The following is a 15,171-nucleotide window of genomic DNA, read 5'->3' as shown; positions in this document are numbered from 1 at the left end:
AGGTAATGGTTTAATGACAATTCAATGTAGAGACTGGAAGATATGACTTGCAAGGACCTGTGAATTTGCTCCTTTATGTGAATGGAGTGATGAATGTTAGTGGTTTCTAAACCTAAGCGTTCTTGATGGCTTTTGTGCCACTCCAAAAGAAATAGGTAGTGTGTGTTTGCAGCCCTGTTATTGCATCAGACCTAACACACATAAAAACAACTCAAGGTGACATACAACAGTAAATGTTCCAAATCAAAATGACTTTATTTTGACATTTACAATGGATTATTTACTTAGAAGCTAATTAACATTTTTTCCTTCTATGGATGGAAAAGGGAGGCGAGTTTGTTGGCAAATTTTGCCAAATAAAATTTAAAGACAAAGAAATTATATAAAATCTGATACTTGGAAGTTTATGTATGAGAAAAATGCTGAACTCTACATGAACACCACAATAATGTAACATCATAATTTACTCTGCATTGGGGGAGTATCGTCCACACCTGAAGCCTGTCAGGTGAGCATCACATTTGATGGTGTAGCTGAAGTAGAGAACTCCTTTGCTTAGCTGACAGCTTAGAGAACGAGTTCCTCGCTCTGGAAAGACAACACATCTACCTGCTATGTCATTGTAAAGCACATCTCTATCCCAAACTTCAAACCTCAACTCCTGACCCAGCTCCACTGATCCAAAGTCATAGGTGGCATTCCACACTGGGTCGTTGTCATCCATCACAGTCTCCGTCTCCTCATACATGCCGTTGTAGAAGATCTTCACGTAAGCATCTGTTTTCGTGAAGGTGTCTGCCCTCAGACCTGCAGCTCTGTGGATCACCAGTCTGAGAGTTCCTCTGCCAGCCCGTAGAGGGCAGCAGTTATGGTCCAGGTTGGGAGTTGGGGAGCAGTTCTTGAAGCCAAACTGGTCCTCCTTCAGCTGGTTCTCTTTGATATACTCTGAGACAGTGCTTCTCAGGTTAGCGCTGATCTGTTCGTCCTCCACCAGATGATGCAGAGGGAAGATAGCATAAGAAACCACGTCTGGGTTTTCGTGGAGGCTGTTCATCCAGCTGTGGTACGCTTCAGATGGGTCCTGCTGGTAGAGGATGTCAGGGAAGTACCTCTCCCCTCCGATAACCTCAATCTTATGGGTCATGAAGCCTTGATAGAAGCCCATACTCATGTTGCCCTTCAGGAGGTTATCACACTTGTTGGAAAAGGAGGCATTGGCAGGAAGGAAACCAAGAGCCATGCGGAGTTCAGCATTCAGGCAGTTTTTGACATCAGACTCAGAGAAGCCCTTCAGTGTGGCCAGGCAGGTCCTGAAGGCAGTTATTCTCCTTACCTTACCTCCAAGCTGGACCTGCATTAGGAGGCATGAATAAATAATGAAATGAAGGCAATAAAGAAACAAATGTACAACTATATCAAAAAGACATTCTGCAGCAGAATTACTACAGTATAAAAGGCAGCTAAAGTGCACTGAATCAGCCGCCTGACCTGGTGTATATAGTGCGTTCCATAGGTGTCTATCAGCCTGCGATACAGAGCTCTGTCCTGGCTTGTATTTAAAGTCTGCGGGAGTCTCTCCAGATGCTTTGTGAACTCTGCACTCAGCTGTGGATGATCAGCCAGCCTGTAGCTAAAACAGACAAAAGGTCAAAACACAATGAGAATATATTCTTGACTATTATGTCACAAACAATAAACAGTCAAGTTCAAGCTGTTGTGACTTGTAACTTTGCAGAGAACTGTTTCTTTTTATATCATGTATTCCTGAATAAATGTCAAACAAATTACCCTCTTCAAAGTGTTTCCCACAACCCAAGAAAACTCTCAATGATATTATCTGTTATCTTTCAGTTTTCAGCCCATTTTAAACTGTGATATATAACTGTATATCCTAACAATACATTTTCCTTCTTTACATAATAATCCCAGTCATACTAGGTTTGTAACGATACTTCCTTAAGTGCTGGTATCAACAAGTATGTGACTCTACGATCCAGTTTGATATCACTGTGATTCAATATCCCTGAAACAGAACCCTGTTACTCCTCTGCAGTCATATTACCAACTTCACTTACCTGTAATAAGTGCAACTGATTTCATGGATGGCAAAGGTGGCCTTGTCCACGCTGTGCTGCGAACGGGCAAACTTTGCCAAGTCTGAGCGGCTTCCTCCCAACACCGCATTGCCGATATTCTCTAAATTCAAACCCAGGCCCCAGTTGTTTTTAACCAGGGAGTTGGAGCTGCGCAGCAGGGAGTCCACAGAGTGGTGGAGGGCACTGGAAAGCTGCTTGCTGCAGCGGCTGAAGGGACGCCAGTCGAGCACTGCTGCTGGGAGCCTCTGAACCTGAGGAGAGAAAAGACAGGATGTAGAGTGGGATGCAGGTGGAGGAAGATAATAATTAAAGGAAGTGTGGAATAGCATGTAATGAGGAAAAAACAAGGCAAGAAAGAGAAATCGATTGGATGGAATTAAGTGAAGGGAATTTAGACTGAGTGAAGACACCATGGAAAATGCTCACCTGTCCTTTTTGGAAGCGATTTGGACACAGTGTGCAGGTGTGGTTGTTAACCAGATGACCTTTGACATTGATGACATATGCCCCTGTCCGACGCAACCGCACCACATCAAAACCCTCCCCTGCCAGGTTGTGGCCCGGGACAAAGGGGGCTTTCTCACACTCTGCCCCGGACCCAGTCCGACAACCCTGGACATTCCAGACCTCCAACATGACCAGTAAAGCCAAGGTAAACAGAACATAGTTGGACCGTTGGAATCCAGCAGCTTGCATGGTTACCTGAATGTAACAAAGATAGTGGTCAGTAAAGTCTAGATTTTCAATGTCATTTCTTTGCTATGATATGCTCACTTTAACATGAAATGAGTGTCTGATATGAAGCCTGTTGTAGTTGCGTTATTCGTGAGCAGACTGCCTGGTTGTTGCTGGTAGCAAACGAGTCAAAGATGAATTATGTCTGTCACACAGTAAATGCAGATGAGCTTCTAATCCTCTCTGCTTTATAAACTGGAATAATCCTGCCACAGATGTTGTGTCAACTCTAAAAACGTGCACAGATTTACAGACAAATATACCACAATAACACATTCTTACCTTGGATTGTATTTTATTTATCATCTTTCAGACTGTGTCCTCGCCCTTATGTAGGAGTTGTCTGGGTGTAGCTTCTTTTGCCTGTTAAAATTCCCCTTCGGATTTTACCAGCCAAGAAAAGTACATTTGTTGCACCTCCGTCTCCTTGCGCACTGTAAACGATGAACTGCAAACTGCCTAAACTCTTGATCCTGCTGGAAATTAAATCACAGTTGTGAGAGCTTTGGCTTTGCTGGCAAGCCGTGCTAAAAACCTGCTGGGTGCACTCTTTTGTCCGTCCTCCGCCTTATGAAAAAGACCAAGGAGGGAGTTCCTCTGCTTCGGGGCTGCAACTGTCTCTATCCCTCTTCCTCTCTCTCTCCCCCCTCGGGCCTTACCAATTTCCTCAGCATGAGTGGGTTTGTTTTGATGTTCATGACCCAGCTCTATGAATCCCTCGCAGCTGTGTATGTGTGGGGGAGGGAGATTCTTGTATAGTCACGAGATTAAAAATATACGGTAGTGTGAGTGCTCTTTACGGGAAATGGTTATATGTATGTGTATGTATGTGCATGTGAGTGTATGTGTGAACTGGAGTCACTGTGCTTTTGTGTGTACAGCGTCTGAGCCGGCCTGTCTGTGTACTGATAACCTTACCAACACCATGAGGTCAGCTTTGCCATTGTCTATTTATGGATGTGGGTGGAATGTTGGTGGTTTTCTCTCTAACGTCTCTTCACAGTCTGTGCAAGAGGTTTCATTCAACAAGAGACAGAGGAAGATTTGTTTTTCAATCCAGAATTGCTGTTTTATTTAAAGGACCAGTATGTGCAGTGGTGCCACGTTTTCATGCTGATGCATGCTTAGGTAGTGTGAGTTCACTTTAACTGTGACCTTTTGCATTTTGTTCCAACCCTGACATATTCTATTCCCTCCCTACCATGGACTCATTTTGGTCATTTTTAGGGAGGGCACAGGATCTTTAAGGGAACAGTATATGCCATATAGAGGTGGTGTACGTCATCTGAAAGCTTGGAACCTTGACGGTAATTTGAGGTGCAGCTCAGAACTGTGTGTGTCAAGTTTTTCTACTTAGCTGTGCAAATTTAGAGGCTTAGAGCATTATGATTGAAGTATGTGATGACACTTCCCATGCTCTATCCTCTCTCATAAGTTGTTGCAGTAGTTTTTGGGTTGATATAATTTATTATACAGATTTGCTGCAAAATGTAACCATTTTTGACCACTCAAGAATTGACTAAAATGGTCATAAATCCCTCCAAATACCACATTATGACACAGAGACTTTGAAGAACATTGTAGAAAAAAATGGTATCAGATACTTTTTACATTTGGAGATTTCTGTAAGAACTGCATTTTTGGCAATTGGATGATGAGGACTTATTTTCTGAGGATTGTTCAAATGCCTGCTTATTGTCAACATACCAAGGAAAGCTATACTTCCTCTGAATACCTCAGATAAGCCCAGCCTGAAACTTCACAGCCACAAACTAGAGGTTGCAATAGGTCAATTTATATAGTTAGGTCAAGTTTCAAAAAATTGACTTACTACAACGAAATGGCTACTATGGGGATGTGTTAACATTATCACAACATTGGTAACGCTGTCTTCAGTCTATCTTTAAAATTGAGGCCACTGAAGCATCTGAAAGAGTAAATATAATATGGTGTAAATATCATTTCTGTCATGAAAAGATAAAATTAAATGTGTCTGCAATCAGCTCAAAGGTTTAAATCTCTTTGTTATGCTTGTAAGATAAAAAAAAATACACATCACACATACCTTGTACAAGGCTGCTTACTTTAAACGAGCCCTAACCAAGGTGTTTTGAGATTATTTATGGTGTAGTTTAGATAGATAAATACAATATAAACAGGACATATGGGCCATTCATTTTATTTAATCACTTTAATTAGCAGTAAAGTGCAGTGAAGAAGAGTTTAATTGACATACATTTATAAACCATGTCAATTTCAGCAGCATGGTACAAAAAATACAATCAAAGGTAAATGTACAAAAAATAATAAATCCTTAATCTAATGCTTCTCATATTATTCATATATTGAAAAAAGGTTTATCTGTATAAAAAGGTACATTCAAGCAAAGCATTCATGTTCTTTAACACTACATGACACTGTGCATCTTGGCCTCATGAGGGCAGTATTGGTTTACTGTGGCCTATGGAGAACACATCAGATTTTGTTTTGAGTGATTTCAAAGGCAGACTGTTCTTCCACAGATGGAACATGTTATGACATTGTCGAAAGGTTGTACGTACAAAGTTTACATATGATTAACAACAGCTTAAAGCACACATCATGCCACCAGATAAAAACATCTACCCATGAATATACTTTTTAACTGTTATACTCATGATCCATAGCTGTTTTTAATATGTGGCTATGTGAAATAATAATCCATTTCATAGAGATTTTAAAAGTTAATGCAAAGTCCAGATTTGCCAGTTGACAATCAACAGGGTGGTTAAAAATAAATTTGACAGACCCGATTCCCTCAGTCCATTGACTTCCTCTAATAAAAGTGAACAGAGAGCAGATGTGGGGCACAGTCTCAGGCTTTGGAAAATCCTATTCTGTGTTTTTCTCAAGCATCATTTTGCTGTGTCTCCCTCTCTCCCTCATGGTCTACCTCTCCACGTATTTCCTCATAGCCTCTAGGTCTCGTAAACCCAGACAGCCTCCTCCTCCTCTTCACCAGGATCACTGCAGCTACCACCAACACCATCATACCTATCACCCCAAAGGCTAACCCTGCCTTCTCCCCACTAGACATCCCATTTAATTCTGGGTTAAGCTGGCGTACAATTTTCTTGATTTCCTCTGGTTTGGCCAGTTTCCACGCCTTGGTCTGCCCCACTCTGACCCAGCTCTTTTCACCTTCAGTCATCACCATAACCGTGTTTGTAGATTGCATGCTGACAAGTGGAGCTTTAACAAAAGGAGGCAGATGGACTGGGAGCAGCTGCCCACCTGTGAAGAGTGCAGACTGGACACAGTAAAGAATTTCACAGCCGTCGCTGACTGCAGCAAGGTGCTGACTGAACTTGGGAGGGCAGCGACGTTGGGACCCAGCCAGTGGGTTGATTGACTGACAGCTGAAGAGGCCACCAAATGGTACTGAGAATCTGGTGGCAGTTTCGTAGTCTTTACTCACACAGATCATTTGGCCATCTGAGAGGAACTTTACTGGAATGAAGTTTGCGGGGCATCTTTTGGCATTGGTGAGGGGGTTCAGGAGAGAGGGGCTGTATATACCTCCAAACAGATACCCTGAGTTATCTGGGGCCTTTCCATTTACAGAGCACCAGTAGGTGTTGATGCGAGCAGAGCGAACGTGGTAATTGTCCTGACACACTTGACGATGGCAATGTGAAAGGTGAAAGAACCCACAACGATACTTTTCATCATGGCAGTCATACGTAGTGTAACCCTGCTGTCTCACTTCTGATCTCAGTAGAGTAGGGGAATATGGCGAACGACAGGAGAAGTCACCTGTGTCAATATTTTTCTGGGCCAGGGTGTCACATAGTGCACCTGCATCTGAGCTGAGGTGAACACACTCTTGGTAGACTCCACCAAAACTGAGGTTTGTAGCGGGGCCCTCACACGATGAGTCATCAACGTTGGCTTGGAAGTTAAAGTTCTTGGAGTTGACGTCAACACAGCCAGGCCGCGTGTTGATCTTGTAGTATCGCTCTATGGCCTGACTCACTGAATGAGCCACTTTGCTAACTGTAGGCTGCGGCAGATCAGGCAAGGTGTTGGTGTTTATGAAGTACTGTAGAGGAAATCCTGATCGATCAATTGCCACCAGGTTATTCTTGGTACTTTCTTGCCACTTCTGCAGAGTGATTCCAGGGTAGAAAGGTGCACCACCATGGCTTTGGATGAGAGAGTACTGAATATTGGACTGATATGTTTGAAGCGATGAGCTCTGTTGGGTGTTTTGACTGCTTATGTCGAACTTGAGTTTGTCAAAAAAGTTTAAGCCTGCCTGTCCTGTGATAGTGGAACTTTCTGAGACACTGTCCGACACATATGAAGACCGGAGGTAGTCTTCCTGCACCAAAGAAGCCCCGGCATCAACACTAGTGACAACATGGGTTCCATAGTCCAACACCATCTTCTCTGAGAGATATTCTGCATTCTTTGTTTGGTTGTTTTCAATTGCATCAGCTATCTCTTTGGCTTGTTGAGCAAAGCGTGCGTCCAGTGTGAAGTCTGGATAAGCCTTTACTGTGTAGATGAGGTTACGAACCTTTGAGAAAAAAGATTAGATATCAAGTTATAGTTTCTTTTGTTGTGTTTTGAATACGGCTGCACAATTATTTACAATATTATCAAAATCCCAGCATGGTCAAGTGCAATATTCACATTGCAGAACCAGGACCAAATTGCTTTTTTTTTTTTTTTTTTTTGAAAAAGTAATATGATGTACTGCAGTGCTACAGAGATGCCCTGCCTTAAAAATCTTGTTCTTCAGTTGAAAGAAAACATGTTGTTTGGTACACACCCCAACATCACCAAGATTTAATTTTTAAATTTTTTTTCAGTTAAAATGAACATTTTAATGCAAAAATTATTGTTCCCACTAATCATATTGCATATCTCAATTTCAGTGAAAATAAATATATTTTTTTTTACCGTATCCTGAAGCCCTACTGATTCCAGCTTATTAATATTCTATTCATTTCTTCATTTGCTTTTAAAGGTGACATCTGTAACACCAGGAAGTACAGATAAGACATGGCCCTCCAGCTCACACTGGCATGTTTGAATTATTAATGTTGTTTATTATGTAAGAGAACTAAACATTTTTATCAGTCAATTTTAAAAGTAATCCATGGTGAAGTGGCACTAGTTAATGCATAAATAAAATTATCTGGGAGATTGTTTTAGCTTTTGATCTACAATCACTACCACAACTATGTGTGCTTTTCATTTTATTCATCCGAACAGTTATGGAAAATAAGTACTTACTTGCACTCTGGCTGTTGTAGAAGAGTCTTTGACCTGATGGGTTTTCATCCTCTGGTTCTCTGTGGAATATTTGCCATTTAGCACTGGGAGGAAGGATGCATCAGCATTTATGGAGTGAGATGTTGAGCTTTTCTGATCCAGCCAGGTATTGATTATCTCTGAGTTTGTCTCCACGCCCGTCTCTTTGTGCGGAATGACAAACACCTCATCTGGGATGAGGTAGAGCCCGTCTTCACTGGTCTGGCACTGGAAGTAGCTGAGGTTCATCACTCGACCCATATCCATGTTCCGGAGGTTGTCCCAGCCTCCACCTGGCAGCACCTCCAGTGCTGTGATGGAGAGGTTGGTGGAGGCACGACATTGTCTGAGCCAGTTGGTGGGCCGACTGATGGGGACTGAAGAGCAGACATGAAGGAGCGCGAGAGCCAGGAGGGTCACTGGTCCCTTCATGATGACTGTGTCAGAATAAAGGGCTAAGATGACTGACTTTAAAGTTCAAGTCAAGTTCCTCCTCCTATTATGCAGCATATCATATGACAAACTGAAACAACCGGTTTGGTAGGGGAGGATGGGGCTTTGCTTTCATTTACAAGTCTGCATTTTTTCCTCCAAGGTCGACAAACATTAGGCTACTTATTAACAGACAAGGAACTGAATACTCTTCCTAATTTATAACTAATTTTTTTTCTGTTTCAGAAAAATAACTGCCTAGTATAATATAATCATACTTAAAGCCATAAAACCTGTAGTATTGGATGTTTTGTTGAGAGCCCTAAACCTGTGTTTTAGATGTGAAATATATTATTTGTTATCTAATTTCTGAAGCAAACGCAGCATAATCTGTGATAAAGGCACAGTGTGTTGAAACTAGCTCTAAATCGAGAGTGGTATGCCAAAGTCATGAGAACCTGCCTAAACATGCACGGTTAAGTACATGTTTTCTAATGAGACTACCTCTCAGTCTGAGGAGGAACACTTAGCCATGCTTTGTCAGTAAAAAATATTTGTCAAGAGAATTTCTAACACTGAAAGACTTTGAATACAAGTGTCTGCCAACTAAAGTGTGTATTGACTCAGTTACACACAGTCTCTCTCTCTTATTATTCGCCCAGTGTACACTAGAAGATGAGTGAGATAACGGAGAAAATGAAACTTAAGCTTAGGCTTAATACAAACCCAGCAGACCAGAGCTTAAAGGTACACTACTTTGTTTGATAAATGCTCTGTTTGACATAGGTTTTTTTTATATATATATTTAAGGTAAAGGTAAAATGTTCACTGGCTTCCTCTTCTCAAAGGGAACAGAGAGCAGATGTGAAACCAAATAATAAGAGGAAGTAGTTCTGTTTTCATGTGTTTGTTAACCGTCACATGAGTATACGTCACTGGGAATGTGCAGGGAATTTCTGACTGAGTCACCACCTTACAACAACACTCAACAATCAAGTCTGACCTTGATATTTTTGATATTGAATAAATCAGCACATTACAAATCAATGATGTTCACGTTTATCTGACCGCCCTCTCCAACACCCCACCCTCAAAACATATGTTGAGACCTACGGGATCACAAGTGATAAGACACAGAAATACACTGTATGAAGTAATAAATACACATCCACATTTACCCATTATATGTGATTTTCAACACCAGATTATAATGGAGAACAAATGACTGAAACACTGGTCTTAAAATACTCAGTAAACAATGATTGAGGAATGAATGCACAAGTTCAGTCCACACATAAATAACGCTGTCTTCACTCTATCTTTAAAATTGAGGCCACTGAAGCGTCTGAACGAGTAAATATAATATGGTGTAAATATCATCTCTGTCATGAAAAGATAAAATTAAATGTGTCTGCAATCAGCTCAAAGGTTTAAATCTCTTTGTTATGCTTGTAAGATAAAAAAAAATACACATCACACATACCTTTTACAAGGCTGCTTACTTTAAACGTAACTTTAAACCCTAACCAAGGTGTTTTGAGATTATTTAGGGTGTAATTTAGATAGATAAATACAATATAAACAGGACATATGGGCCATTCATTTTATTTAATCACTTTAATTAGCAGTAAAGTGCAGTGAAGGAGAGTTTAATTGACATACATTTATAAGCCATGTCAATTTCAGTAGCATGGTACAAAAAATACAATCAAAGGTAAATGTACAAAAAACAATAAATCCTTAATCTAATGCTTCTCATATTATTCATATATTGAAAAAAGGTTTATCTGTATAAAAAGGTACATTCAAGCAAAGCATTCATGTTCTTTAACACTACATGACACTGTGCATCTTGGCCTCATGAGGGCAGTATTGGTTTACTGTGGCCTTTGGAGAACACATCAGATTTTGTTTTGAGTGATTTCAAAGGCAGACTGTTCTACCACAGATGGAACATGTTGTCTAAAGGTTATACGTACAAAGTTTACATATGATTAACAACAGCTTAAAGTACACATCATGCCACCAGATAAAAACGTCTACCCTTAAATATACTGTTTAACTGTAATACTTATGATCCATAGCTGTTTTTAATATGTGGCTATGTGAAATAATAATCCATTTCATAGAGATTTTAAAAGTTAATGCAAAGTCCAGCTGATTCAAGTTAGCAGACATTAAACATGTGAAATCTTTCCACTCCTGTGAAATGCATGACGGTGATTTGCCAGTTAACAATCAACAGGGTGGTTAAAAATAAATCTGACAGACCCGATGCCCTCAGTCCATTGACTTCCTCTAATGAAACTGAACAGAGAGCAGATGTGGGGCACAGTCTCAGGCTTTGGAAAATCCTATTCTGTGTTTTTCTTAAGCATCATTTTGCTGTGTCTCCCTCTCTCTCTCATGGTCTACCTCTCCACGTATTTCCTCATAGCCTCTAGGTCTCCTCTTGGACAGCCTTCCTCCTCTTCACCAGGATCACTGCAGCTACCACAAACACCATCATACCTATCACCCCAAAAGCTAACCCTGCCTTCTCCCCACTAGACATCCCATTTAATTCTGGGTTAAGCTGGCGTACAATTTCCTTGATTTCCTCTGGTTTGGCCAGTTTCCACGCCTTGGTCTGCCCCACTCTGACCCAGCTCTTTTCACCTTCAGTCATCACCATAACCGTGTTTGTAGATTGCATGCTGACAAGTGGAGCTTTAACAAAAGGAGGCAGATGGACTGGGAGCAGCTGCCCACCTGTGAAGAGTGCAGACTGGACACAGTAAAGAATTTCACAGCCGTCGCTGACTGCAGCAAGGTGCTGACTGAACTTGGGAGGGCAGCGACGTTGGGACCCAGCCAGTGGGTTGATTGACTGACAGCTGAAGAGGCCACCAAATGGTACTGAGAATCTGGTGGCAGTTTCATAGTCTTTACTCACACAGATCATTTGGCCATCTGAGAGCAACTTTACTGGAATGAAGTTTGCGGGGCATCTTTTGGCATTGGTGAGGGGGTTCAGGAGAGAGGGGCTGTATATACCTCCAAACAGATACCCTGAGTTATCTGGGGCCTTTCCATTTACAGAGCACCAGTAGGTGTTGATGCGAGCAGAGCGAACGTGGTAATTGTCCTGACACACTTGACGATGGCAATGTGAAAGGTGAAGGAACCCACAACTGTACCATTCATCATGGCAGTCATACATTTCGTAACCCTGCTGTCTCACTTCTGATCTCAGTAGAGTGGGGGAATATGGCGAACGACAGGAGAAGTCACCTGTGTCAATATTTTTCTGGGCCAGGGTATCACATAGTGCACCTGCATCTGAGCTGAGGTGAACACACACTTGGTAGACTCCACCAAAACTGAGGTTTGTAGCGGGGCCCTCACACGATGAGTCATCAACGTTGGCTTGGAAGTTAAAGTTCTTGGAGTTGACATCAACACAGCCAGGCCGCGTGTTGATCTTGTAGTATCGCTCTATGGCCTGACTCACTGAATGAGCCACTTTGCTAACTGTAGGCTGCGGCAGATCAGGCAACGTGTTGGTGTTTATGAAGTACTGTAGAGGAAATCCTGATCGATCAATTGCCACCAGGTTATTCTTGGTACTTTCCTGCCACTTCTGCAGAGTGATTCCAGGGTAGAAAGGTGCACCACCATGGCTTTGGATGAGAGAGTACTGAATATTGGACTGATATGTTTGAAGCGATGAGCTCTGTTGGGTGTTTTGACTGCTTATGTCGAACTTGAGTTTGTCAAAAAAGTTTAAGCCTGCCTGTCCTGTGATAGTGGAACTTTCTGAGACACTGTCCGACACATATGAAGACCGGAGGTAGTCTTCCTGTACCAAAGCAGCCCCGGCATCAACACTAGTGACAACATGGGTTCCATAGTCCAACACCATCTTCTCTGAGAGATATTCTGCATTCTTTGTTTGGTTGTTTTCAATTGCATCAGCTATCTCTTTGGCTTGTTGAGCAAAGCGTGCGTCCAGTGTGAAGTCTGGATAAGCCTTTACTGTGTAGATGAGGTTACGAACCTTTGAGAAAAAAGATTAGATATCAAGTTATAGTTTCTTTTGTTGTGTTTTGAATACGGCTGCACAATTATTTACAATATTATCAAAATCCCAGCATGGTCAAGTGCAATGTTCTAATTGAACCAGGACCAAATTGCATTTTTTTTGAAAAAGTAATATGATATACTGCAGTGCTACAGAGATGCCCTGACTTAAAAATCTTGTTCTTCAGATGAAAGAAAACATGTTGTTTGGTACACACCCCAACATCACCAAGATTTTATTTTTTTAAATTTTTCTCAGTTAAAATGAACATTTTAATGCAAAAATTATTGTTCCCACAGGTGCTCCCATAGCTTAGTTGGTAGAGCATTCACCCCATGTACTGAGGCTGTTGGTCCTCTGCAGCGGTCGCTGGTTCGATTCATGCCTGTGGCCCATTTGCTGCATGTCATTCCCCCTCTCTCTACCCCCTTTCCAGTCATGTCTTCAGCTGTCCCTATCCAAATAAAGGCAAAAAGCCCCAAAATAATCTTAAAAATTATTGTTCCCACTAATCATATTGCATATCTCAATTTCAGTCAAAAGAAATGCATGACTTTTTTCACCATATCCTGAAGCCCTACTTATTCCAGCTTATTAATATTCTATTCATTTCTTCATTTGCTTTTAAAGGTGACATCTGTAACACCAGGGACTACAGATAAGACATGGCCCTCCATCTCACACTGGCATGTTTGAATTATTAATGTTGTTTATTATGTGAGAGAACTAAACATTTTTATCAGTCAATTTTAAAAGTAATCCATGGTGAAGTGGTACTAGTTAATGCATAAATAAAATTATCTGCGAGATTGTTTTAGCTTTTGATCTACAATCACTACCACAACTATGTGTGCTTTTCATTTTATTCATCCGAACAGTTATGGAAAGTAAGTACTTACTTGCACTCTGGCTGTTGTAGAAGAGTCTTTGACCTGATGGGTTTTCATCCTCTGGTTCTCTGTGGAATATTTGCCATTTAGCACTGGGAGGAAGGATGCATCAGCATTTATGGAGTGAGATGTTGAGCTTTTCTGATCCAGCCAGGTATTGATTATCTCTGAGTTTGTCTCCACGCCCGTCTCTTTGTGCGGAATGACAAACACCTCATCTGGGATGAGGTAGAGCCCGTCCTCACTGGTCTGGCACTGGAAGTAGCTGAGGTTCATCACTCGACCCATATCCATGTTCCGGAGGTTGTCCCAGCCTCCACCTGGCAGCACCTCCAGTGCTGTGATGGAGAGGTTGGTGGAGGCACGACATTGTCTGAGCCAGTTGGTGGGCCGACTGATGGGGACTGAAGAGCAGACATGAAGGAGTGCGAGAGCCAGGAGGGTCACTGGTCCCTTCATGATGACTGTGTCAGAATGAAGGGCTAAGATGACTGACTTTAAAGTTCAAGTCAAGTTCCTCCTCCTATTATGCAGCATATCATATGACAAACTGAAACAACTGGTTTGGTAGGGGAGGATGGGGCTTTGCTTTCATTTACAAGTCTGCATGTTTTTTCCTCCAAGGTTGACATAGATTAGGTTACTTATTAACAGACAAGGAACTCAATACTCTTCCTAATTTATAACTAATTTTTTTTTCTGTTTCAGAAAAATAACTGCCAAGTATAATATAATCATACTTAAAGTCAGTATCATAAAACCTGCAGTATTGGATGTTTTGTTGAGAGTCCTAAACCTGTGTTTTAGATGTGAAATATATTATTTGTTATTTAATTTCTGAAGCGAATGCAGCGCAATCTGTGATAAAGGCACAGTGTGTTGAAACTAGTTCTAACTCAAGAGTGATATGCCAAAGTCATGAGAACCTGCCTAAACATGTACTTAATCGTACATATTTATCTGACCGCCCCCTCCAACACCCCACCCTCAAAACATATGTTGAGATCTACAGGATCACAAGTGATAAGACACAGAAATACACTGTATGAAGTAATAAATTCACCTCCACATTTAATCATTATATGTGATGTTCAACACCGGATTATAACAGAGAACAAGTGACTGAAAACCTGGTCTAAAAATACTTCAATAAACAATGAGTGAGGAATAATTTAATAATCTAACCCTGATTTTTTTTTCACAATGTGTTTATTAATGTTTTCAGAGTTAAACAAATAAATGATAACAATACAAACAATACAGTAACATTTGGACGGTACAAAAAATCTGCTACTAACAAAATGTGAATCTGGAGATACCTGAAGAAATGTTGTTTAGGAAGGGAAAATTTTTCAGACAGCTGTTGAAAGGATGCAAAACTGTTGTCAATATACAGGTATTTAAACAATTTAATACCTAGGTCAGACCAAATTGCAAATGCCCCATCTACTAAAGAGGGGGGAAAGGCACAATTAGCCGTTATTGGACCCAATATTGAATAGGTCTGAAAGCCGAAATAACGCCTGAATTGAATCCAGATTCTCAGAGATGTTTTAACTATTACAATTTTCGTGTAGCTTGAGGAAGGACTCTTAATGGGAGAATGAACTAATGCTGCTAGGGAGACTGGATGGCAAGAGTCAGCTTCCAATTT

The 15,171-nt window shown here is 41.1% G+C and overlaps 3 protein-coding genes across 3 annotated transcripts; all 3 read right to left on the bottom strand.

Moving 5' to 3' along the window:
* Positions 1–236: 236 nt before the first annotated feature.
* Positions 237–3,500, bottom strand: prf1.5 (perforin 1.5). Its single transcript, XM_084729551.1, has 5 exons — positions 3,114–3,500; positions 2,523–2,798; positions 2,076–2,347; positions 1,489–1,630; positions 237–1,351 (listed from the first exon to the last, which is right to left on the bottom strand). The coding sequence occupies exons 1-5, from the start codon at positions 3,135–3,137 to the stop codon at positions 464–466; spliced, it is 1,602 nt and encodes a 533-aa protein (XP_084585677.1). The 5' UTR covers positions 3,138–3,500; the 3' UTR covers positions 237–463.
* A 2,075-nt stretch (positions 3,501–5,575) lies between these two features.
* Positions 5,576–8,594, bottom strand: mpeg1.1 (macrophage expressed 1, tandem duplicate 1). Its single transcript, XM_084728737.1, has 2 exons — positions 8,115–8,594; positions 5,576–7,392 (listed from the first exon to the last, which is right to left on the bottom strand). The coding sequence occupies exons 1-2, from the start codon at positions 8,562–8,564 to the stop codon at positions 5,719–5,721; spliced, it is 2,124 nt and encodes a 707-aa protein (XP_084584863.1). The 5' UTR covers positions 8,565–8,594; the 3' UTR covers positions 5,576–5,718.
* Positions 8,595–10,705: 2,111 nt separating this feature from the next.
* LOC146320476 (macrophage-expressed gene 1 protein-like) lies at positions 10,706–14,047 on the bottom strand. Its single transcript, XM_084728734.1, is given in 3 exon segments — positions 10,706–11,024; positions 11,026–12,603; positions 13,527–14,047. Coding segments are annotated over 3 exon segments (2,118 nt in total). The 5' UTR covers positions 13,977–14,047; the 3' UTR covers positions 10,706–10,934.
* Positions 14,048–15,171: the final 1,124 nt, after the last annotated feature.

Source organism: Lutjanus erythropterus, chromosome 10 (genome assembly GCF_056507025.1).
Source record: "Lutjanus erythropterus isolate fLutEry1 chromosome 10, fLutEry1.hap2, whole genome shotgun sequence".
NCBI classification, from domain to species: Eukaryota; Metazoa; Chordata; class Actinopteri; order Lutjaniformes; family Lutjanidae; genus Lutjanus; species Lutjanus erythropterus.
This window is presented reverse-complemented; position numbering and strand designations above follow the sequence as displayed.